General features: G+C 42.1%; 2 protein-coding genes across 4 annotated transcripts in view; one reads left to right on the top strand and one right to left on the bottom strand.

Annotated features, from left to right (window-relative positions):
* Positions 1 to 945: 945 nt before the first annotated feature.
* kif26aa (kinesin family member 26Aa) overlaps positions 946 to 22,874 on the top strand; it is a 167,471-nt gene continuing 145,542 nt past the window's right edge. The window contains exons 1-2 of one of the 2 annotated variants that reach the window (XM_036984711.1): positions 946 to 4,340; positions 7,049 to 7,297. In XM_036984711.1, coding sequence (XP_036840606.1) covers positions 4,191 to 4,340; positions 7,049 to 7,297 — 399 coding nt within the window. In that variant the 5' untranslated portion in view covers positions 946 to 4,190. Of the gene's footprint in view, positions 6,371 to 7,048; positions 7,298 to 22,874 lie in introns of both variants that reach the window. The other variant, XM_036984712.1, reaches the window with a different exon arrangement.
* LOC110529338 lies at positions 14,777 to 22,317 on the bottom strand. Of its 2 annotated transcripts, none has more exons than XM_021611472.2 (6): positions 22,034 to 22,317; positions 21,163 to 21,308; positions 15,888 to 15,949; positions 15,624 to 15,731; positions 15,347 to 15,445; positions 14,777 to 15,013 (listed from the first exon to the last, which is right to left on the bottom strand). In XM_021611472.2, exons 1-6 carry the CDS (start codon positions 22,142 to 22,144, stop codon positions 14,868 to 14,870), a joined length of 672 nt encoding a protein of 223 aa, XP_021467147.2. In that variant the 5' UTR covers positions 22,145 to 22,317; the 3' UTR covers positions 14,777 to 14,867. The 2 variants fall into 2 exon arrangements, with proteins under 2 accessions (XP_021467147.2, XP_036840609.1); XM_036984714.1 differs by lacking the exon at positions 22,034 to 22,317 and adding an exon at positions 21,878 to 21,976.

The raw sequence follows: 22,874 nt of genomic DNA, 5'->3' as shown, positions 1-22,874 counted from the left end.
CCTGAAAGCTTACGGACACGCTCTGTTTTGACCCTGGGACATTCATGAGGACATTATACGCACCCTGGGACATTACACGCACATGCACGTGCGGAGGCAGGCAACCACTCACACACACACACACACACGAATACACACAGGTGACTTACTTTTATTCGAAAACTGCAATCTTTGGAAAACCTTGGCATATTTCTGGACAAATTCGAAGGTTAAATATTGTTGTACTATAGCCTAGGTCTATATGCCTACTGTGGATATAGGCTACGATAGAGACCACATTCCTCAACCATAGTGCCTACCTCTCTTGTCTTTACTGTCTGACATCAAACACTCATTGTAGATTAATGTTTTTTTTTATGTTTAAATGGATTCAGCCAAGCGCGGCCTTCAACCAACCAAAACCCCAAGGGTTAAACCCGATGAATTAGAATGGAAAACAGCCCAGCCAAAGGGCCTTCCATCATCATACCTTGCAAATAGAACTTGAAAAAAGCTAAAACTCCAAGATCTGCACCCTTGACACGGTCCACGGACCAAATGATTGCACCCAATTGTTTTTCCATTTGTACCAGTCAGTCAACTGTCTCCAAATGGCTTTTCTGTGGTAGGCTGTCTGGTGTGAATGAGGGTCCAAATCACAGGGAACATTAAGAAATAATGTTGTTGTCATCTCAAAGCACCAAGTGTGATTATATAACTGGTTTGGAATTTATTTCCATTTAATTTTACGTTTCACCTCACTTCCCACTTTCCATTGCGCATGGAGAAAAGGCCTTAAAACGATGATTTAATTCTAAAATGGATAAGAAATAACATATGGAAAGACTGGGGACAGTTTTTGCAACAGGCTATCAATCAAGGGTACATGAATAGAGAATAGGTTGGATTTACCCCACAAGCTTTCAATTTCCCTATAACTGGGCCAACAAATACCTTTAACCTTAGGCCTACATAGATGTGGTAAAGAGATCAATGGTATGCAGACCGAGGAGGACAGAATGACACCGGATTGGCGTACATTCAAACAATCTCTTATTTTACAAAGTGGATATTCATCAAATCTGTCATGATTGATGTATTGTAACAGGCCCACAATGTGGTTACTAAAGTCAGATTTGGATACATGTTCCTGTTTTCACTGCATAACATTTAGAAGTAGTCCCTTTTCAGGTTTAGAAGAAGTGACCTCTAAATTCTAACTCCCCGTTCATATAAACTGGTACTGTAGCATAGCTAGCATAGAGAAATCGGTGGTAGTAGCCAGTTGTTTTTAACTGTAATGCAGTTGATTGGTGATGATGACATGAACATGTCCAATTTTTACCTCAACATAGTGTGATATAGCCTACACATATAAACAACAGCCTAAATGTTGGCTAATTTTGCTGGGGGGACAATGAGGAGATTCGGGATCTTTCCCCTACAGCATCTTTCCCCCAAGCCTCCATTGTTTTGGTCGAATTCCATTTAACCTTTATTTAACAAGGCAAGTCAGATAAGAACAAATTCTTATTTACCACATCTATAGGCCTAACCTACAATGTGACTCTCTTGTTGTCTAAAATAAGCGAAACAGTCTAAATCGATCGACGGAAGCAAACATGGCCTTTGGCTCTATTTTGCCAACTGTTTCACTGTGTTTTCTTTCCCGAGGAGAAGCTAAAGGCTAAGAAGTTGGACAAAACATTTCTATCCAGAGCTTCTCTTTGTATTAATTACAGGGAAATACTTGACTGGCGAGATTACACAGGCTAGTTAACATCTGAGATGTCCCGTGGGACACTTTCTTTGGGATTTTCGTCACTTTTCGGGGCAGACCAAGCCTGCTCCCACAGATGGGTGCCCATGTTAAAAAAAAAATTACAATGGCATATAATGATTGCCTCTGGACCCTGACAATTCCTTAAAATATAATTTCTAAGGCCTCGATCACACCGACAGTGTTATTGCATTTTGGTACACCAGAAGTGCATTCGTTTCCAATTGAAAGCTGCATTTTCCTTGCAGCATCGCGTTGCAGAGGCAGTTGTAGTGCATTCTGTGTGGTGCATACGTTGGATTTATTATGCATCAAACTGAATGTATAGACGGCTGGACAGAAATGGTAGCAGAAGGTGAGTGTTGAACTTTTGTTGCACACACATCCAGATGATGATGCATACTATTTTGCGCAAATGTATATACTGTCTGTGTGTTCTAGGCATAACCCTCTTGACAGGTGTATTGCTGTTTGAAAGTGTGTTTAACCTATGGTCTGACACTGGCATAGGCCTAATCCAAATACTGGCATAGGCCTAATCCAAATACTGGCATAGGCCTAATCCAAATACTGGCATAGGCCTTATCCAAATGAAAGAATGCGAGGAAAGGAAGTGTTTTCAAGTTTCTCTGGATTGTCTCATTGATTGTGGGTGGTATATGTAGGTGAACACGTAACCTATTCATGTTAATATGCATGCATGGCTATCAGTTTATTGGATCTCTGCTTTTTGGCCAACATTTCCAAAGGGATGCGAGAGACTTCACCACAGCACCCATTGATATGAAATTCAATCGTCCCTCTCACTCCTCTTAACTATTCTGCTGGTTAAATCAATGCATGCATACAATTGTGATTGGATCCCTAGTCTAGACACATCTTAATCTCAAAGGGTATAGGCCTATAGTTCTCCATATGGAAAAGAGTATCTGGAAACAAGCATATAACTCTGACCAAAGGCACAAGCCTCAGTTGTAGTCTTCCTTAATCAGCTACAGGCATCATTCAGCACTAACTACATATTACTCCTTTATAAAGGGTCACACATTTCCAACTGAAGGTTTCACTTTATTAAAAGCCATTTAGTCAAGGTCTTACAAGGAGAGTAATTGACCCCGGCTTCTTGGAACAATCAGACAAACCAACCCCTAACTTCTGGGAGATAAAGCAATAGAGCACATTTGACAGAAATGACTTTGTTTTCGCTCATAATGGCCGCCTGGTTATCTGAAACGAGCTTTCTGTGTTCAGAAGATAAGATTTTTTTATTAGGCGTCAGGATGTAATGTCTTACAATTCGCCTCTAAAGCGCCAAAGAAAAATAGACGTTATCTACTCAATTAAGCATTGTGATGAAGTCACTCGTGGATATTCCTCCATCTCTGGCAATACAAAAAGCCCCGTCTGCCCTGATAGGATTGAAGTCATTTTCCGTTTTATCTGTGGGTCAGGTGGCTTTGGCGTGCATCAATCAACATAGACGCCCAGAAAAACAGGTTGTTAAAAAACCCACACAAGGAGAACGCTAATGGGCAACCCCTACATGAACCGGTTGATTAATTTCAGAGGCCATCTCCCTATGGGTAGGTAAAGGTTATCCACCAAACAGGCACATAATGATGGTCAAATAAAGGTGAAGTGGGCTATGACTAAGCTAGAAGGGCTGCGGCGCATAGGTAGGTATATTACACGAATATGAAAACAGATGAGAGCGCACTACTGTCACTTTTAAGCAAGTACAGGCCTACACCATATAGGACTACGAAGGCTAATAATTTTCTTTAAAAAATAATCTAATGAAAACATCAGGCGATCTCTACGGCACTGACAACAGAACAGTCTAATGCTGTACTCATTTTAAAAAAGGTTGGTCATTTTGTCCCATGACTGCCGATCTATGCATTGAAATATTAAACTCAAGAAACATAGTTGCATTATTACATTACTTATGCTTGAGAATATGAAATCAGTCTCCCGACCAAAAGGACACACACACACACCAATAGAGCAATGGAGACAAACCAATATGAATATGTCAATAGACGACATGAGAGCTTGTGGGGGCCTATGTGTCCGCTGGTGTGGCCACCGAATGCGGCGTGAGCGCGCATTCAAAAACCATCGTTTGAAGACGCTGAGTGTGAGTGAACGAGTGAATGGCAGGGGGCGGATGCTTTCAGGTGGTCTACGCTCATATGCTTTCATTTGGGACTGATGGAATGAGCGCGACCGAATAGGATCCGATTCCAGCGCCACTGTGAAAGACATGATAGACTACGGACTTGGGATATGCAAATGGTTTGTTGTGGAACTTTCGGAATCGGACAAGATAAAGCTGCTTTTGTCATGATGGGAATATAACGTTGAAAATATGAGATGATACCTGGTGCGTGTCGGTTTAACATAATTATAGAGACTTGAGGGACTTTCCATGGCTTTATATAATTCCGCTGGGACCTCCGAGGTGGAAAAAACGATGTCCACATATGAGGATCTGGGTGCGTTCTATGTGGATTCCGATGGCTATCCACATGGCTATATATTTGGATATACCAGTCATCTAATGCGAAGAAAAGCTCAGGTAAGCTCAAGACAAATTTAAAATATTGCATATGCAACTAAGGTATTGCAAGTGGTTATATTTTGTTGTTGACTGAATGTTAAAGAAGTCTGCGTCTTTATCTGAAGATACGTTTACTTTTGTTTGTTGATGACTCGCGGACGTTGTCCAAGATTCAGCACGGTGAACAGCGCACCTTCTTCCGTGGATAAGATGTTACTTTGTTGTCGTGATGAAGTTAACACAGACGGGCTACGAAAATATACTGTCAGAGTAGGTTATCATGTCTACGAAAGTATACTGTCAGAGTAGGTTATCATGTCTACGAAAGTATACTGTCAGAGTAGGTTATCATGTCTACAAAAGTATACTGTCAGAGTAGGTTATCATGTCTACGAAAATATACTGTCAGAGTAGGTTATCATGTCTACGAAAGTATGCATCTGAAAGTTAGCAAAAGTTTTAGTGCAACATGCATAAAGCCTATTGATAAATGTCGGTTACACTAAAAGGAGTCACGAGACCAGACTTTCCATTTTTTTTGCTGAACACCTTTTTATATACTGGCGCTTTTGAGTGGAACAAACTACCACAGCAACTCAAAGCCATGCCACCCATAACTTAATTTAAAAATAATGTCAAGAGCTGGCTAATGATCGAGCTATAGAAGAAAGGAAATCATTTCTGTATGTAGTAATACTCTAGACTATGACAATGTCGTCCTTTGTTTTGTTATGTTATCTGTGTAACCAATGTATGCCCAGTAGGCTAGGTATACTGTGTAACCTAGGATTACTACGTTTATGTTTCTACTTTTTTTTTTTTTTACCATTTAAGAGGACCACAGTGGAAATACGTGTTCAAACTTGTTTTGTGTCATCCTCGATGATTGTAAATGCATTATCCGCATGTGTGGCTGTATTGTGTTTAACATTGTCAAATACATCTATATTTCTATTGTCAAATCAAACTAATTAGTCATTTTCAGTAGGCTTGTCTATCCACGCAACAGCAGCAGTTGTTTGACGATAATGCATATGAGAAACACAGATAGGAGTGATGACAGCACGTCCGTAGCCTATGTCAGATATCAATGTCTGTACTGTGAGCGGACATCAACAGCCTAATCTATAACGAGTAATTGTGTTAGATAATGGTCAGGTGAGGGCGCCAGAGCAATACGAACCAGGGCCTTCGTCTTGTTATAAGAGGTGGTATTAGCAGCAATCCCAACCCGAGTACAATAGCCTACTGTGGGGCGAGCGTGAGTTCTTGACTATAAATAATTTCGATCACACAGGCGCACAAAATACATCCAAATGATTTCTTTGTATAGGGGACTTGACTGTAAACGAGTAGCTTCGATAATCCTTCCGACCAAGCACTCTCCATCCTCATTGTTGGAAATGTGCGGACTTTGTTATGCAAATGCATGCAATTAAAATGTCGATCACAAAGCCTAGCAATTTTTTAAAGATGTCGTTCATAAATTGAAACAGTAGCCTAATCCTTGTCATCAAGAGTGAAAATAAGTGATGAACGTTTTGGCAAAGTAATATGAGGTTTATTCCAGTCAACCAATACAAATTATACAATTGAATCTCCATTATGATCTATTTTAGGCCTATGTGCAGTCATTGTGAAACTGAACTTGTTTGACAGAGCGCCCCATATCCCCTAGTCAAACGTCCCATCACAAAGTTAGAACAAGTTGAAACGGAGAGCTCCACCCATCCATCCCATGTAGGCTAGTGCTTCATCCGAACAGTCCACCAAATTGAATTCTGCCGCTGTCAGACGCGCTGTGGGTATGAGTTAAACTGCCAAGGGACTACTGCAAGGACTATTTTATCACCATACATTGTTCTGGGCGATTTACCAAGATATGGAAGGGCCAAATCGTCACCAATAAATGTGGGAACTGTAGGCAATAGCGTTAGATAGGCTGGAGGTTCGATCGAAAAAGTGTGTGAGTTGGTAACATAGACGAGATGTACTCACAGTATTGGAATACGGCTCGAGGACGCAAACCAGACTTCAGGAGATATACGGTGAGGTCCCTTGAGTAAATCGATGGATGATATTTCAGATGTCTGAGATGAGTTAACTATGCAACTTTATTTGCTATTGCATTGTGTAAAGTAAAATATCAGTCCCTGACTACTTTTGTTTATATGGAGACCTTTGCATATCACCTTTAAGGGGCAATCAGATACATACATTTTTGTACTTCTAAATGAATTACATATATATATATTACCCATTGATTTTGCAAGAACGTAACTTATAAATGCCTCATGAGTTTAGTTCAACTGTCATACCCCATCAGAACCCCAAATGTAAGCCTTTTTTACAACTTTTGTTTTGTAAACAAACACTGTATAGCCTGAATACATGATTAAAAACATGATTTTAATCTGATGGATGGCCACTCCTACAATCCAACCATAGCTGTGTCTATGCATTTGAGAGTGGCTACGTTTCTTCAGCCACATTCTGCAGCTGTTTACCAAATCAGTGACGGGATAACCGGCTGCTTTGTTGTTGTTTGAAGTGCAGATTGCCCCTTTAACCTATCACCTTTATCCTCATTTCTCATTGGGGGGGGGGAGTGTCTGTTGAGTGTGATTACCACCACCATTACTATCAGTTACAATCCTCCATCATTCAGGTGTGCATATGTGTTTTCGCTATATTGGTAACTTTTGGTAACTTCCCTGTTTTATAAGGTTGTTGAGGGAGAGACCCTGATATCTCTGGGAGTCAAAGCAAGGAGGAGGCTTCAGTCGGCGCCGGTGGAGGAAGTCGGATGCGGCGGCCGGCCGAACCCTGAGGGCGCTGGGTCAGTGTCTGTGACGGAGTTGAGTCACTACGGGGAAAAGGGAGAAGGCGAGGGGCCCCTGTGCCAACGATGCCAGATCATCGCTACAGAGCTGAACAGGCAAGCGCTTGCTTTGGCCGATCCTGCGTCCCTGAAGGTTTGTAACTTTGAACGCTCCCCGCTTCACCAATAAACAACTACTTAAGGCAACCGTCCCAACAGTGTAGTCGGACAAACAATTCTGCTTTTATATATATATATCTTTTTTTCATGGTTTTAGGCTTATAGATGCTGTCACTGCATGGTTTAAACACCCAGAACAAAAGCCCAAGTAGGCCTACAGTTAAAAGATTATAACTTCAGATAGACATGTCTTTGGTTCAGATAGACATGTCATTGAGGTCTCCTGAGTGGTGCATTGGTCTAAGACACAGCAAGAGCCCTCACTGAAGCACCTAGTTCAAATCTAGTCTGCATCACATCTGGCCATTATTGGGTGGTGCACTTTTGGCCCAGCGTTGGCAGGTAGGGCATCATTGTAAATAATAATTTGTTCTTAACTGACTTGCCTAGTTAAATAAAGGTAAAATCATTTTAAAAAATTGGTTCAGATAGACATGTAGCCTATGAATGAAACGCACACAAATACCAGATAAATCTACAAAACAGCTGATGTTACAAATTATTTTTTACCTGTAGGCTATATCACAACCTGGCTATTGCTTTGAGGAAAAAACAGGGCATAAAAGGCTGCTGGTGTCCCATAACCTCTCATGGGCCTATCCCATGATTTCCCATGTGACTGCCATGGGACTTTTGCATAAGAGTTATTTTTAAGGCTTAGAACCACGATCATAGGACAATGTAGAAGTGTGGAGAGGCATTTGATACTGAGGTCTTTTGTCAGGTTTGTATTGCTGAGAATAATCCTCAAAGTGCACTCCTGTCCCAATTGTGGTCGGGGACATTGCTCTTGGGCCTGTTGCCAATAGTGACAGCGCTCTCTTCCCATCCTATCAGAGCAAAAGTAGAACTTGGCGGATTCGCTAGATGCACCCAGCTATGATACAGTATGCGCTGTGCTGTGCATGTGTGTGAGAGATAGTCACACAGGAAGTCAGAGAGTGAGAGAGAGAAGCAGAGAGTGAGAGAGAGAAGCAGAGAGAGAGAACAATAAGCAGAGAGAGAGAGAGAGAGAGACACGAGGGCATAAGCAGAGAAAGAGAGAGAGAGATTGTGAGAGAGAGAGAGAAAGATAAGCAGAGAGAGAGAGAGAGTGAAGCAGAGGGAGTGTGTGTGAGAGAGAGAGAGAGAAAGATAAGCAGAGCGAACGAGAGAGACAGAGAGAGAGAGAGAGAGAGAGAGTGTGTGAGAGAGAGAAAGAAAAGCAGAGCGACCGAGAGAGACAGAGCGAGAGAGAGAGAGAGATGCATAAGCAGAGAGAGCAAGCGAGAGAGAGAGAGAGATGCATAAGCAGAGAGAGCAAGCGAGAGTGAGCGAGCGAGCGAGAGAGAGAGAAAGATAAGCAGAGCGAGGGAGAGAGAGAGAGAAATAAAGTTTTGGTAACACTTTATTTGGATAGTCTATCTGTAGATGCTCTTCAGACTACCTACAGACTATCAGTAACATTTCAACTACTAATCCTAACCCTAATTTTAACCCTTATCCTAACACTAAACTTAACCCTTACCCTAACCCTAAACTTAACCCTTACCCTAACCCTAAACTTAACCCTATCCCTGGCCCTAAACTTAATCTTTATCCTAACCTTACCCTTAGGCTCATTTATACTTTGTCTATCGACATGTCTGTAGACAATTAGTGTGTGACAAGTGTCGTTGGTCAAAACTACATTTAATGTATACTCTGGTGGACTGTTTGTAGACCGTCACTGTGACTGTCGGTTTCCTTGTCGCAGACAGATGAAAAAGTTCAACTTTGACCTGTAACGACTGTAACGACCCTGTGTTTATAAGCGCGGATATCGACTCTGCCGCTTGAGCATGCTTTTGTGGCACAGTCAATAATGCGCTGAACTTCGGGCTAGAAGGTAGAGGGTTCGGGACCTGCTCCCTGCTGTTTCATTGCAAGACTATAAACACCAGGAAATATTCCCACGCAAAACAGAGAGATATGACCCCCCCCCCCCCCCCCCCCCCCCCCGGATAGTCGCTCTGTAGAGTGACTACAGAGCGACTATCCGGACTATCCAGACTATCCCAATAAATGGACCAGATGTTTTGCCCTGCCCATTGAGACAATGGACCCATCCAGTTTTCAGAACTTGAACAGTTCACACCCTGGTAAAAAAAACTCTGTCTTCTGTACTTGTCAACACATTTTCAAACTTGCGCACTTCCTATGTCTGACCTTCTCCTCCTCTACCATGGTACATTTTAATGTAATCCGCTTTGGCTTACATGCATGTGATTTCTCCTACTCTTAGCAGTCAAGATATTCCCTATTATAAATACATTACTTTTGACCAGTGGCCATAGCTAAATGTAATGCACTATGTAGGGAACAGGAGGCCATTTGGGACGCGACCAAGTTATTTGCCCAGCATATAAAGGGGACCTATAGTCAGCACTTTGAGCTCATCATCATGAGCGATGGCTTTCATCGGGATCCCCATCAGCCACGGAAGAAGGAAGTGCTGAACATCAGAAATGGAGCCAGTCATGTCCATTATTATTATTATTATTAAGTGTATCCAGATAGTGTTCATAAAACGCCACTCTTCCGTACGTTGTCCAAGGCAGTTTTATGTTCACCTTCTGAGAAAACCGCTTTGGTTATGGAGTTAGTCAGATTTTTGAATAGGATTTGACAGAACATCTTCAAGCTGAATTTATCACCATTTACCACACACTTCTCAGTAACACACCCACTGGGCACACACTGGATGAGGGTATAATATAATATAGTATAATATAACCCGAGTATAATTGAATATAGTATAATAACAATATATCCCAAGTTTCCCTTGGCTCTTTTGTTAGATCATGTGGAAATCCATGCCAGATCACGCTCGCTCTATCTGTGAGATCGGCATGTCATTCCCAATAACCAAATCTGAAATGAAGTCCACCTTGACTCCACGCTGTAATGGTGGTACGGGCCGGCATACTCTCTCATGGGGCGTGGGTTTCTGCCCATGCGTGATGGTATAGGGGCATGTCACGTATCAGGCAGAGATTTGATTATCACCCCCCTCCCTGGGCCCATGGATAGTTTAGTCTGGCTTGGAGTCTGGGAGCTCCAATACTGTACCATGCCATTGCATTGTGTGTGCTGTATGTATCGCGCTGTTTACTAAATCTCTGGTTAAGTTTGTCCTCATGGAAATTGTTCAAGAAAAGTTACAATATTTAAAAAAAAACAGCTGCAGATTAGAATTGAATTCATCCTATATATTTTAAATATTACAGTGCATTTGTTCACAGCGCAATTGCGGATAGAAGATGTTGCCCTGGGCATGTGCCTAACTAACCGTAACCCCCAGGTCATTTGGCTTGGTGTGATGTAGTTTCAGCTCATACCTCATGGCCTGCCTGCCTGCCTCAGACTATGGCTGGATTTCAATGGCTTTTTCTCCCTCCTTTACTTTGTGACCATTGGTATCAGTTTGAACCAAATTGCTTTTTCACCCCATCATGTCATTTTAGATCCGTGTTCAAGGAAAAGAGATGAAGACAGGAGCCTATTCTAGATTATTGGGAAATGGCCTACAGCGCAGTCTGTGTCAGAATGGCACCAGCCACATTGAAGGGATGGCTGTTTCCTTGAGTCTGTTTAGTCCTCACTTGGTTTTCATGTTTCCACAACTTTTATATTATAAACACAGGGTCGTGTAGTTGTCTATACACAGGGTCGTATAGTTGTCTATACACAGGGTCGTATAGTTGTCTATACACAGGGTCGTATAGTTGTCTATACACAGGGTCGTATAGTTGTCTATACACAGGGTCGTATAGTTGTCTATACACAGGGTCGTATAGTTGTCAATACACAGGGTCGTACAGTACACAGGGTCGTATAGTTGTCAATACACAGGGTCGTACAGTACACAGGGTTGTATAGTTGTCTATACAAAGGGTCGTATAGTTGTCTATACACAGGGTCCTATAGTTGTCTATACACAGGGTCGTATAGTTGTCTATACACAGGGTCGTATAGTTGTCTATACACAGGGTCGTATAGTTGTTTATACACATGGTCGTATAGTTGTCAATACACAGGGTCGTATAGTTGTCTATACACAGGGTCGTATAGTTGTCTATACACAGGGTCGTATAGTTGTCTATACACAGGGTCGTATATTTGTCTATACACAGGGTCGTATATTTGTCTATACACAGGGTCGTATATTTGTCTATACACAGGGTCGTATGGTTGTCTATACACAGGGTTGTATAGTTGTCTATACACAGGGTCATATAGTTGTTTATACACAGGGTCTTATAGTTGTCTATACACAGGGTCATATAGTTGTCTATACACAGGGTCATATGTACTGTATAGTTACACACGTGTGAGAACTATGAGTTTCTTTGGAAGTTGGAGAAGCCATTTGTCGACGTGCCAGTCTTTGCTCAGAAGTGTTGTTGGAGAGCTCTAGGGTCCATAAAAAAATTAGAAAAATAAATTGCATAGACCAAGGTCTGAGCATCAAATTGAATTTACTTAGCTTACTTCAACTGTTTCCCAGGACCTCCAAACTATAAACAGTTCAGATGGTGTCTTAGGTAGAGGGATATGACTCATGTATCATATTTAATTGTCAACACATGGGCAGAATTTTTCTCAACTAGAATGACATCATATGAAAGGGAGTGTGAATGTATCCACTCTCTCCTTGATGTTTACTTTTACCTAGCCATAGTTATATACAACAGCAAGTGCCTCATTGTCTTTGAAAACAATGCCAGTCGCGGAGAGTTAATAACGGAGGACAAAGAGGAAGTGAGCCTTGTTGATCTTGGCTCTGCGCTGAAAGTCTATTCCTTTAGACATCTTTGGTTCAATTCAATCAAACCCGCAGTGCACTGCAGTATTTAACTGTGATTATGCTACCGCCACCATCCTGGTAGCATAATTAGTATAACTCATGTAACTACAAACATTTGTTTACAAACAAAAAACTGGTTTCTCATGACATCATGCCACCCTCAAGCTCTGGGAGAAAATGCTCCCACTTTACCCAAGCTCCCACCAGGCAACCACCTAGAACTGTTGGTGTTGGTTTTCAACCCTGCCTTGTCTGAATGCCACCGTTGAGAATGGGGAATGTGTTTTGCCATAGATTAGACAGGGATGGCATTTCTCATAGGGTGCTGCGGGTCCTGGTCGGATGTTATCGGCTTCTTGGCAGAGTAGTAGTAGCATGGATTTGTCCAAGATTGACCAAGTTGTGATGTTAAGATTGCCAACATCCTCATGGGAAACGTATTGGAATATATGCAGGTGCTTGCTAGGAGTCCAAACACAGAAGGTTTAGAGTCTTAATGTATTAAAAACAACAACAAAGTGAGAAGTAGGCATTGGTCTGAAGCCTAAAAAGAAAGGAAATTCACATGAGCAACACACTACTCCACTCAAGGTTTTCCAGCACACAGCTTTGACCTACTGCAGTAGTTATATTGGTCTATTGTACTTCAAACAATGTGTATGCAGGTTTCTTAGGATTCAAACCTTCTCACACAGCCTAATTCATCCTCTTAGGAGGAGGTGTTCCCACAATAATGTCATTTGTACCGCATACAAGTTAAATTATCGGATTCTTCACACACACACCACACTAACCCAATTGCACTAACTTTTCAAGCTTGTTTTTTAGTATATGAAAACAAGCTTTTCTTTTATACTTCCAAGACCATCATGCCTGATTGAGCGAGCTGTTTTTTCTTGTAGTAATGTGGTGCCTGCCTGTATTTCCTTAAAGCTCTTTATTTAGCACGACGTAGGTGACAGGTAGCCCTAACAGTTAAGAGAGTTGGGCCAGTAACCGAAAGGTTGCTGGTTCGAATCCCCAAGCTGAATACAGTAGGTGAGAAATCTTTCATAGTTTTGATGTCTTCACTATTATTATATAATGTAGAAAATAGTAAAAATAAAGAACAACCCTTGAATGAGTAGGTTTGTCCAAACTTTTGACTGGTACTGCATATTATTTTAATAGCAGGACACGAGTGTCGCAGCGGTCTAAGGCACTGCATCTCAGTCCAAGAGGCGTCACTACAGTCCCTGGTTCGAATCCAGGCTGCATCACATCCGGCTGTGATTGGGCGGCGCACAATTGGCCCAGCGTTGTCCGGGTTTGGCCGGGGTAGGCCGTCATTGTAGTAGGCTATCATTGTAAATAAGAGTTTGTTCTTAACTGAGTTGCCTAGTTAAATAAAGGTTAATGTAAAACAAAAAAAAGTCCATTATTCCAATGAAGGGTATGAATTAGGCTGTTTGAGAAAATTTGAATCCTAAGAAACTTGCATACTTGCATATTATTTGAAGTAATAGACCAACATAGCTACTGTAGTAGGTCAAAGTACGGTAAATCTGCAGATTTTGAGGTGGTGAATCGAATGTTTCCCAGGACAACGGTGGTCTTCTCTGATATCGCGCAGCGAAGGAGCTGGATGTTCGATTGGGACCAGAAGATAAACGTGCATAGAGAGGGCCCGGCCCGGCGCTCCGTCAATCAGCTTGTCCATTTCAGGGAACACAATCCACCACAATGCCATTAAGCAATGTGTCCCTGGGATGTACCGTAGGAGTGGAGAGCATTTTTAAGCTAGGACTCCGGGACACATGCAGGAGTGCTCCACTATAGGTGGCCGAAATGCACAATAGCGTTGGGTGCCAACCACTGATAAACACCACAGAATAAGAGGCGTGGTGACAACGCCAGTAACTAGCTAGCTAGGGACACTGTAGATAGTGTGTGTCCCCCCCCCCCCCCCCACCTGTCAGGCATTATTTTCCCACAGTTCTGTTAACGAGGGCAGAAGTTTGGCAGGCGTTAGCGATGGATACTGGGTGCTAGCTAGCTAGGACTCTGGTACACAGCAGGAAGAATAGGTAGCCAGCTAGCTAACTATAGCTAGGACACTGGTAGACAGTATCCTTTGCCCCCGCCTGTCGATCACTGTTTCCGCAGTTCTGTTAACAGTGGCGAGGGCAGGTGTTTCTCAGGCGTTAGCGAAGGATACTGGTTGCTACTCCGGTGCACTGCTGGCAGGATAGGTAGCTAGCTAACGATAGCTAGCACACTGGTAGACAGTGTCCTTCGCCCCCACCTGTCGGACTGCTTTCTGTCACTTCTGTTAATGACGGTGAGGGCAGGTTTTGACAGGTGCGAGCAAAGGACACTGTGTGCTCTGGCATACAGTAGGCAGGATAGGTAGCTAGCTAGCACACCGGGAGACAGTGTACTTCGCCCCCGCCTGTCAGCATTGTTTTCCTGCAGTTCTGTTAACGACGGCGAGGGTAGGTGTTCGGCAGGTGGACACTGTGTGCTAGCTAGGGTTAATTCTCTAAAGGTTGAAACACTGTTTGACTGTAGGAGAAATATGTTGTCGAATGGTCCCATGGTGGCGATATACCAACCATTAAAACAATGAGTATGAAAAAATACAAATCTATTTCTAAATATAATTTTTTTAATCTATTTTTTAAATGTATTATATGGAAAAAAAATACATAATAGGCGCCACTTGACATTTTGACAATTAATCGGCCTTATTACTCGCTAGTTGTAATTTACTTATCATCTCTTCTAAAGTCTTCTTAAAATCAATCTTGTCACTCAGCAATTCGATCACTTTCGACAGGTCCAGAGTTTTGCTGTTGTCCTGTGTCGGATCTGGACAGGAATCTATGCCGCAAATTATGACAGTCTGTGAGTAAATGAACATTTACATCATCACAAGGATACAACTTTTAGTTTTCCCCAGAAGCTACTTTGCAGTAAGGTATTGCTTATTTCTCCCCATATGGGTGCATCTTCCTGAACAGCATGCAAAACAGCACGTTGTTGTTGGCCTATCCAACAGTGTCAAAGCACAATGTCAAATCTAATTCGCTAGCTTATCATGCAGTTGGCGCTTCATTGATAACATTGCAAACTTTGGTTGAATCATTCTAAAATGGTAGCTTGGTCGCTGAAAATAATTTCTGGTGAAAACTCTAGGTAAGGTAAGATGCTTACCTTTCTGTGGGTTTGTGAACACAGCTGGTGGCAAATTGAGACAGTCCACCTGTTTCTTAAACACTTCCTGTTCAGCAGAGGTCAGCTCCTTTCTCTTGCCTGTTCATCACAGGGAATAGCAAATATATTATGAGCCAGAGGGCCCAAAGGAAACATATTTTCAAATAAATATAATCCACTTATTGTATATCATGTCCCATTAGTTAAGTAGTAATACATTTTTAAACAAGACTATAGTACTGAATTTAGCATGATAGTTGAAATGTAATGTTCTTACTGAAGATAGACAGAGTGCTGTATTTGCTAACCAATGACAACTTCTGTTGGACAAGGACGCAGTCAGGGCAGGTATTCAGGTAGGTCAGGGAATAGGGCAAAGGTCCCGCTATGGCACACACACACACACACACACGCACACACACACACACGCACACACACACTTTTTTTTAACATGACATACCACATTGATTCACTATCCTTTAGTGCAAAGTCATATTCTTATTTTGATGATTAGTAATAGTATTGTTATGTCTTTACTCACTTGAGGTAAATGTGTTGTTTTCCATGGTCATTTCACTGGTCATGCTAATGCATTTGCCTCCACTGTTGAGTAATGAACTGAGATGAATATACTACAGTATTCAACTACAAATTAAATTATAAAAAACACATTCATCACATTACACTCAAAACACATTTATCTAAGTTGTCTTTGTTCTGAGAACATTCCTAATGTCACACAATTTGACAACCTTCGCAGTAGAGGTCAACCGATTAATCGGAATGGCCGATTAATTAGGGCCGATTTCAAGTTTTCATAACAATCGGTAATCTGCATTTTTGGACACCGATCATGGCCTATTACATTGCACTCCACGAGGAGACTTTGTGGCAGTCTGACTACCTGTTATGTGAGTGCAGCAAGGAGCCAAGGTAAGGTGCTAGCTAGCATTAAACGTATCTTATAAAAACAGTCAATCTTAACATAATCACTAGTTAACTACACATAGTTGATGATATTACTAGTTTATCTAGCTTGTCCTTCGTTGCATATAATCAATGCGGTGCCTGTTAATTTATCATTGAATCATAGCCTACTTCGCCAAATGGGTGATTTAACAAGCGCATTTGTGAAAAAAGCACTGTCGTTGCACCAATGTGTACCTAACCATAAACATCAACACCTTTCTTAAAATCAATACACATGTATATATTTTAAACCTGCATATTTAGTTAATATTGTATACTTCCAGCGCCAACAGAGATGGCCGCCTCGCTTCACATTCCTAGAACTATGTAGTATTTTTTTTTTTTTTTTTTTACGTGTTATTTCTTACATTGTTACCCCAGGTAATCTTAGGTTTTATTACATACAGTCGGGAGGAACAATTGGATATAAGAGCAACGTCAACCCACCAACATTACGACCAGGAATACGACTTTCCTGAAGCCGATCCTCTGTTTTGCCCACCACCAGGACAATGGATCGGATCCCAGCCGGGCAAACCAAAACAACGTTGCCGTAAAAGGGGCAGACGGAGCGGTCATAAAAAAATTGGCTGATTAATCGGTATCGGCTTTTTTTGGTCCTCCAATAATTGTTATCGGTATCGGCATTGAAAAATCATAATCGGTCGACCTCTAGTTCCCAGAGTATACCCAGCAAACCAAAACTGATTCTGTGAATGTTCCCAGACCATTTTATTAAGTTGTGGGAAGGGTGTAAGAACATTCCCCTAAATGTTGTAATAAAGCAATCTGTCCAGTTGTGTTGATGATTATAGAATGTTGGTATTTATGTGGAAAAAACAGTCCTCTGATGTTGCAAGAATGTTAACAGAACATTTGTTAGGTTATTTTAAAGTTTACAAAATATTTCATTATGCTGTGAGAACGATGTGGGGACATTAGCACTCACAATCGTCGTCACGGAAATGACCGGACCAAGGTGCAGCCAGGTATGCGTTCATTCTCTTTTATTATAAATGTCGCCAACAAAACAAGAAACAACTAAAACGAACGCGTATTGGCAGCCTGGTGCGTGGACCTGCCATAGGGCTTACCAGGCTGGGGAGACATACAGGAGGCCTGGTTCTGGGAGCAGGCACAGGACTCACCAGGCTGGGGAGGCGCACTGGAGGTCTCGAGCGTAGAGCCAGCACAACCCGTCCTGGCTGGATGGTTACTTTCGCCCGGCAAATGCAGGGAGCTGGCACAGGACGCACTGGGCTGTGCAGACGCACCGGAGACACAGTGCGCAGAGCTGGTGCAGGATATCCTAGGCCAAAGAGACGCACCGAAGGCCAGGCGCGCTGAGCCGGCACCATCCGTCCTGGCTGGATGCCCACTCTAGCACGTCCAATGCAGGGAGCTGGAATGTAGAGCACCGGGCTGTGAACACGTACTGGAGACACCGTACGCTCTAGCGCATAACACGGTGCCTGACCAGTACCACTCTCCCTACGGTAAGCAAGAGCAGTTGGCTCAGGTCTGAACCTTGACTCTGCCACACTCCCCGTGTGCCTCCCCCTAAATAATTTTTGTGAGCTGCCTCTCGTGCTCGCGTCGATGGCGTTACTCCTGGTATCGCCGTCGTTCCTCCCTTGCTGTTTCACCTGTTTCCACGGCAGGGTCTTGTCCCTTGTCATAACGTCCTCCCATGTCCATGAGGTCCTCCACTCCTTCTTCTCCCGGGCCCAGAAACCCTGCTCCTCCTGGCCACGCTGCTTGGTCCTTTGGTGGTGGGTAGTTCTGTCACGAACGTCGTCAGGGAAATGACCGGACCAAGGTGCAGCGTGGTGAGCGTACATTTTCCTTTATTAAAAATGTCGCCAACAAAACACAAAAAATGACCGTGCAGCTTACTATGGCTATACAGTCCACTAACAAAGACAACTACCCACCAAACACAGGTGAGAAAAAGGCTGCCTATGTATGATTCCCAATCAGAGACAACGATAGACAGCTGTCCCTGATTGAGAACCGTAGCCGGCCAAAACATAGAAATAAAGAAACTAGAATGCCCACTCTAGTCACACCCTGGCCTAACCAAAATAGAGAATAAAAGCCTCTCTTTGGCCAGGGCGTGACACATCTGTAATCATAAAGAGCTTTGGAAGCCTGGTTATGGCACATATTTTGCCTTGAACAGATGGTCAGGGAACCAGAACATAATGACAATTAATTTGTAGACTGCATATTAACCGTAAGAAGCCCAAACATATACGTGTATAATATTTGATTAAAACAATAATTTCAAACCTTGCTTGGAAATAGAAGCTGTTCAGGAGCCTGTTGGTGTCAGACTTGATGCTCCAGTACCACTTGCCATGTGGAAGCAGAGATAACAGTCTATGGCTTGGGTTGCTGGAGTCTTTAACAATTTTCCTAGCCTTCCTTTCACACCACCTGCTATAGAGGTCCTGGATGGCAGGGAGCTTGGCCCTGTACTGGGCTGTCCGCACAACCCTCTGTAGCGCCACCCTCTGCTGCCAGTCAAGATGCTCTCAATGGTGTAGCTGTAGAATTTTTGGAGGATTTGAGTGTCCATGCCAAGTCTTTTCAGCCTCCTGAGGGGGAAGAAGCGTTGTCATGTCTTCTTCATGACTGTGTTGGTGTGTGTGGACCATGTTAATTCCTCAGTGATGTGGACACCGAGGAAACTCTCGACTCGCTCCACTATAGCCCCGTCGATGTGAATGGGGGCAAGCTCGGACCTCCGTTTCCTGTAGTCCACGATTAGTACCTTTTTCTTGCTGACGTTGAGGGAGATGTTGTCGTTGTCCACCACGGTTGTGCTATCAGAAAACTTAATGATGATGTTGGAGTCGTGCGCTGCCACGCAGTTGTGGGTAAACAGGAAGTGCAGGAGGAGAGTAAGCACGCACCACTGAGGGGCCCCCGTGTTGAGGGTCAGCGCGGAAGATGTGTTTTTGCCTACCCTCACCACTTGGGGACGGCCCATCAGGAAGTCCAGGATCCAGTTGCAGAGGGAGGTGTTCAGTCCCAGGGTCTTTAGCTTAGTGACGCGCTTAGAGGGCACTATGGTATTGAAGGCTGAGCTGTAGTCAATGAACAGCATTGTCCAGGTGAGAGAGGGCAGTGTGAAGAGCAATCGAGATTGCGTCATCGGTGGATCTGTTGGGACTGTATGCGAATTGAATTGGGTCCAGGGTGTCTTGGATGATGGTGTTGATGTGAGCCATGTGAGCCAGCCTTTCAAAGTGTTTCATTGCTACAGATGTGAGTACTACAGCCATAGTCAATTAGACAGGTTACCTTGGCATTCTTGGGCACAGCAACATATTAATAATATTCCACCCATCAAGCCACAAGAGGGCGATTTGGTCATTTGACTGCAGGAAAGGGCTACAAAATCTGTAACTATGTTTGGACAATACCCTAATATAATGATGTAAGATGATTGAAATGGCATTTGTTTAAAAGTTTGGCAACTTCAAGCAGTAATGTGACACTACACATTAGCAGAACATTGCACCAATGTTTTCACAATTTTTTAAAACTTTGATACCATTGAGAGGGTGGCATGTAGCCACATTTTTTTTGCACCAAGGTTTTCACAATTTTTTAAAACTTTGAGACCATTGAGAGGATGGCATGTAGCCACATTTTTTTGTGGCAGTATATTGTAAAAACATTACAGGAACATTACATCCCTGGCAACCTGTGGTAGTTTTTACAGAGGTTGTGAAGAACATTTTAGTAAATGTTAGGAGAACATTTACTAAAATGTCTCCCTTTCACCTAATATATCATCTGATTTACTTAAAAGGCACAGTACAGTAAAGAAACGTGATTTTCCTATGTTTTATATACAGTATATTTCCTCACTGAGGTTGGAATAATACTGTGAAATTGTGAAAATTATGATAATTCCTTTTTAGTGTAAGAGCTGTTTGAAATGACCGCCTGTAATTTCAGCCTGTTTTGGTGGGATGGAGTTTTGGCATGGCTGGTGACATCACTAGGAGCTAAATTAAATAGACCAATAAAAATGAGTTCCACTCCCCAGTCATAGCAAAATACTTGCTTTAGAAATTGCTTGTGGAGAAGATTTTTGTATATTTGAATTGAAAACAATTACAGTGAGGTACTTCATTGTTAACCAGAAATGATTTTATATTGAGATTAAAACAGCTGCATTGGATCTTTATTAAAAAGGTAAACTCTTCTGATATTTCTTTCATTAGTCCACTGTTGCTACAGTCCCACAATGTTTTGCATGTCAGCAGTCACGTTTTCAACATATTGGATATTCAAGCTATTCATTAAGTAATGTGTCATCGGCCACAATATCATGATGATCAAAAATGCAAAAATAATAATAATTGTGAGTGTTTAAAGAAGTCCTCTGAACTCCCATAATATTATGAACTATTATATTAACATTAAAATAACTATGTGTGAACTTATAGGACATTTTCTGCTAAGGTAAGGAAATAGTAAGAACATTTTTTTTGTGTGAAGTTCCTAAATGTGCTGAGAATGTTCCAGAACAAAACAACTATCCTGCAACATTCCCAGAACGTTGTGGGAAGGTACATAACCAAAAATAACCGTAGGACAACCACACTCTCACCATGCTCTGAGAAACATGTGTTTTGTGCTAGCTGGGTTTTCAAGTGTTTGTAAAAGACGGGGTCATTTTTACGTGTTACAATTACAATTTTTGTTACAACGATGTTTGTTATTATTTCATTTTCAACACGTTTTTCACATTCACATTTCTGGTACGGTATGCATACAGTCAACATACAATAAACATGAAGCGCATTGAAAGTGAATCATTTTCTTACATGTTTATCATCTGTAATTCTTTGACAGTGTTGTTCTGGAGCCCAGGAGAGATCTGAAGCCAGCCTGTGATCCATTCTTTTGCAGCATACTCCCTGCCACCAGGGACCTCAGTGCTCTCCGCGATAAAAATCCACTTACCCAAAATCTGCAAGATATATAGGACCCAGAGATACTGTATATACCAGTGTTTCCCAAACGGTTTATAATCCTGTACCCCTTCAAACATTCAACCTCCAGCTGAGTGCCCCCTCTGAGTAACCTCTCTGGCAAAACTTTAAGAATTTTTATATATATATATATATATATATATATATATATATATATGAGATTTTTTTCTTACATTTCTTATATATATATATATATATAATAAAACAAGTATTTTATATATATATATATATATATATATATATATATATATCAGACTTTTTTTTCTTACATTTTTGCCAGAGGTTACTCAGAGGGGGTATATGGCATACCCCCGACTGCATTGCGCGTACCCCCTACCCCAGTTTAGGAATACCTGGTATATACCGAACAATACAAACATAGATGGATAAAAGCAGTAGTTAGATAGGCAGGCAGAAAGACAGATTTTCTAACCAAATGTCTTAACAGATAGATAAACAGATACAAATTGATGGATGGATAGACAGACAGACAGACAGACAGACAGACAGACAGACAGACAGACAGACAGACAGACATAGTACTAACATGGTTCGTGCTGTTCATCTTTAGGGGTCTCGGTAGATCCTCACAGGACAGACAGACAGACAGACAGACAGACAGACAGACAGACAGACAGACAGACAGACAGACAGACAGACAGACAGACAGACAGACAGACAGACAGACAGACATAGTACTAACATGGTTCGTGCTGTTCATCTTTAGGGGTCTCAGTAGATCCTCACAGGACAGAGGAGCTGCCAGTCCCACTGAGAGAAGGCTGAGGACAGAGATGACACACAGGACCAACATGTCTGACTCCTTGTCACTAGAGTATATCTCCTGTAGTCTACTTGAAGCCTCGCTATATCTTCCTATGTCTGCCCTGTGGTGCACTAGCTGGATTAAACAACAGTGCCAGGGCAGCAGAAGAGTGCCAGTCTTATACCCATGAGGTTGCCCTCCCCTGGCCTGTGTACTCTGCAAACCATGTCTGTTTATGGGAACAGTTTCTGTTTGCATTGGCTTTCCCACCATTGATAAATAATTACTGGGCAAATAAGGCCTTGATATTAGGTAGGTAGCCTAGCGGTTAAGAACTTTGGGCCAATAACCGAAAGGTTGATTGTTTGAATCCCCGAACTGACTAGGTGAAAAATAGGTTTTATGTGGCCTTGCGCAAGGCACTTCTCTCTAATTGCTCCTGTAAGTTGCTCTGGATAAGAGCGTCTGCTGAATGTAAAAAAACGTAAATATTAGAAAGGTAGTCGTACTGAGAGCAGAGCACACAGTGCTTCTGAGAGTGGAGGTGTGTGTTGGGCCACAAGACTTTGACCGCCCCTTTATTTTGCCCAAAACAATGTAAACAAAGTAGAATCGTTCCCATTATGCAAATACTTCACATGAATGTGAATTTATTTATGGTAAATGTATCTATCTTGTTTCTTTTCTGCTTGTATATTATACAAATAGTCAGTTATCGCAAAAACAAAACCACAAGAATATGAATAGTGATAACAACATAATCAAACACACTAAAAAT

The sequence above is a fragment of the Oncorhynchus mykiss genome, chromosome 8 (assembly GCF_013265735.2).
Source record: "Oncorhynchus mykiss isolate Arlee chromosome 8, USDA_OmykA_1.1, whole genome shotgun sequence".
Lineage (NCBI taxonomy): Eukaryota > Metazoa > Chordata > Actinopteri > Salmoniformes > Salmonidae > Oncorhynchus > Oncorhynchus mykiss.
The sequence above is the reverse complement of the archived record's forward strand: the minus strand, read 5'-3'. Positions and strand labels throughout refer to the sequence as shown.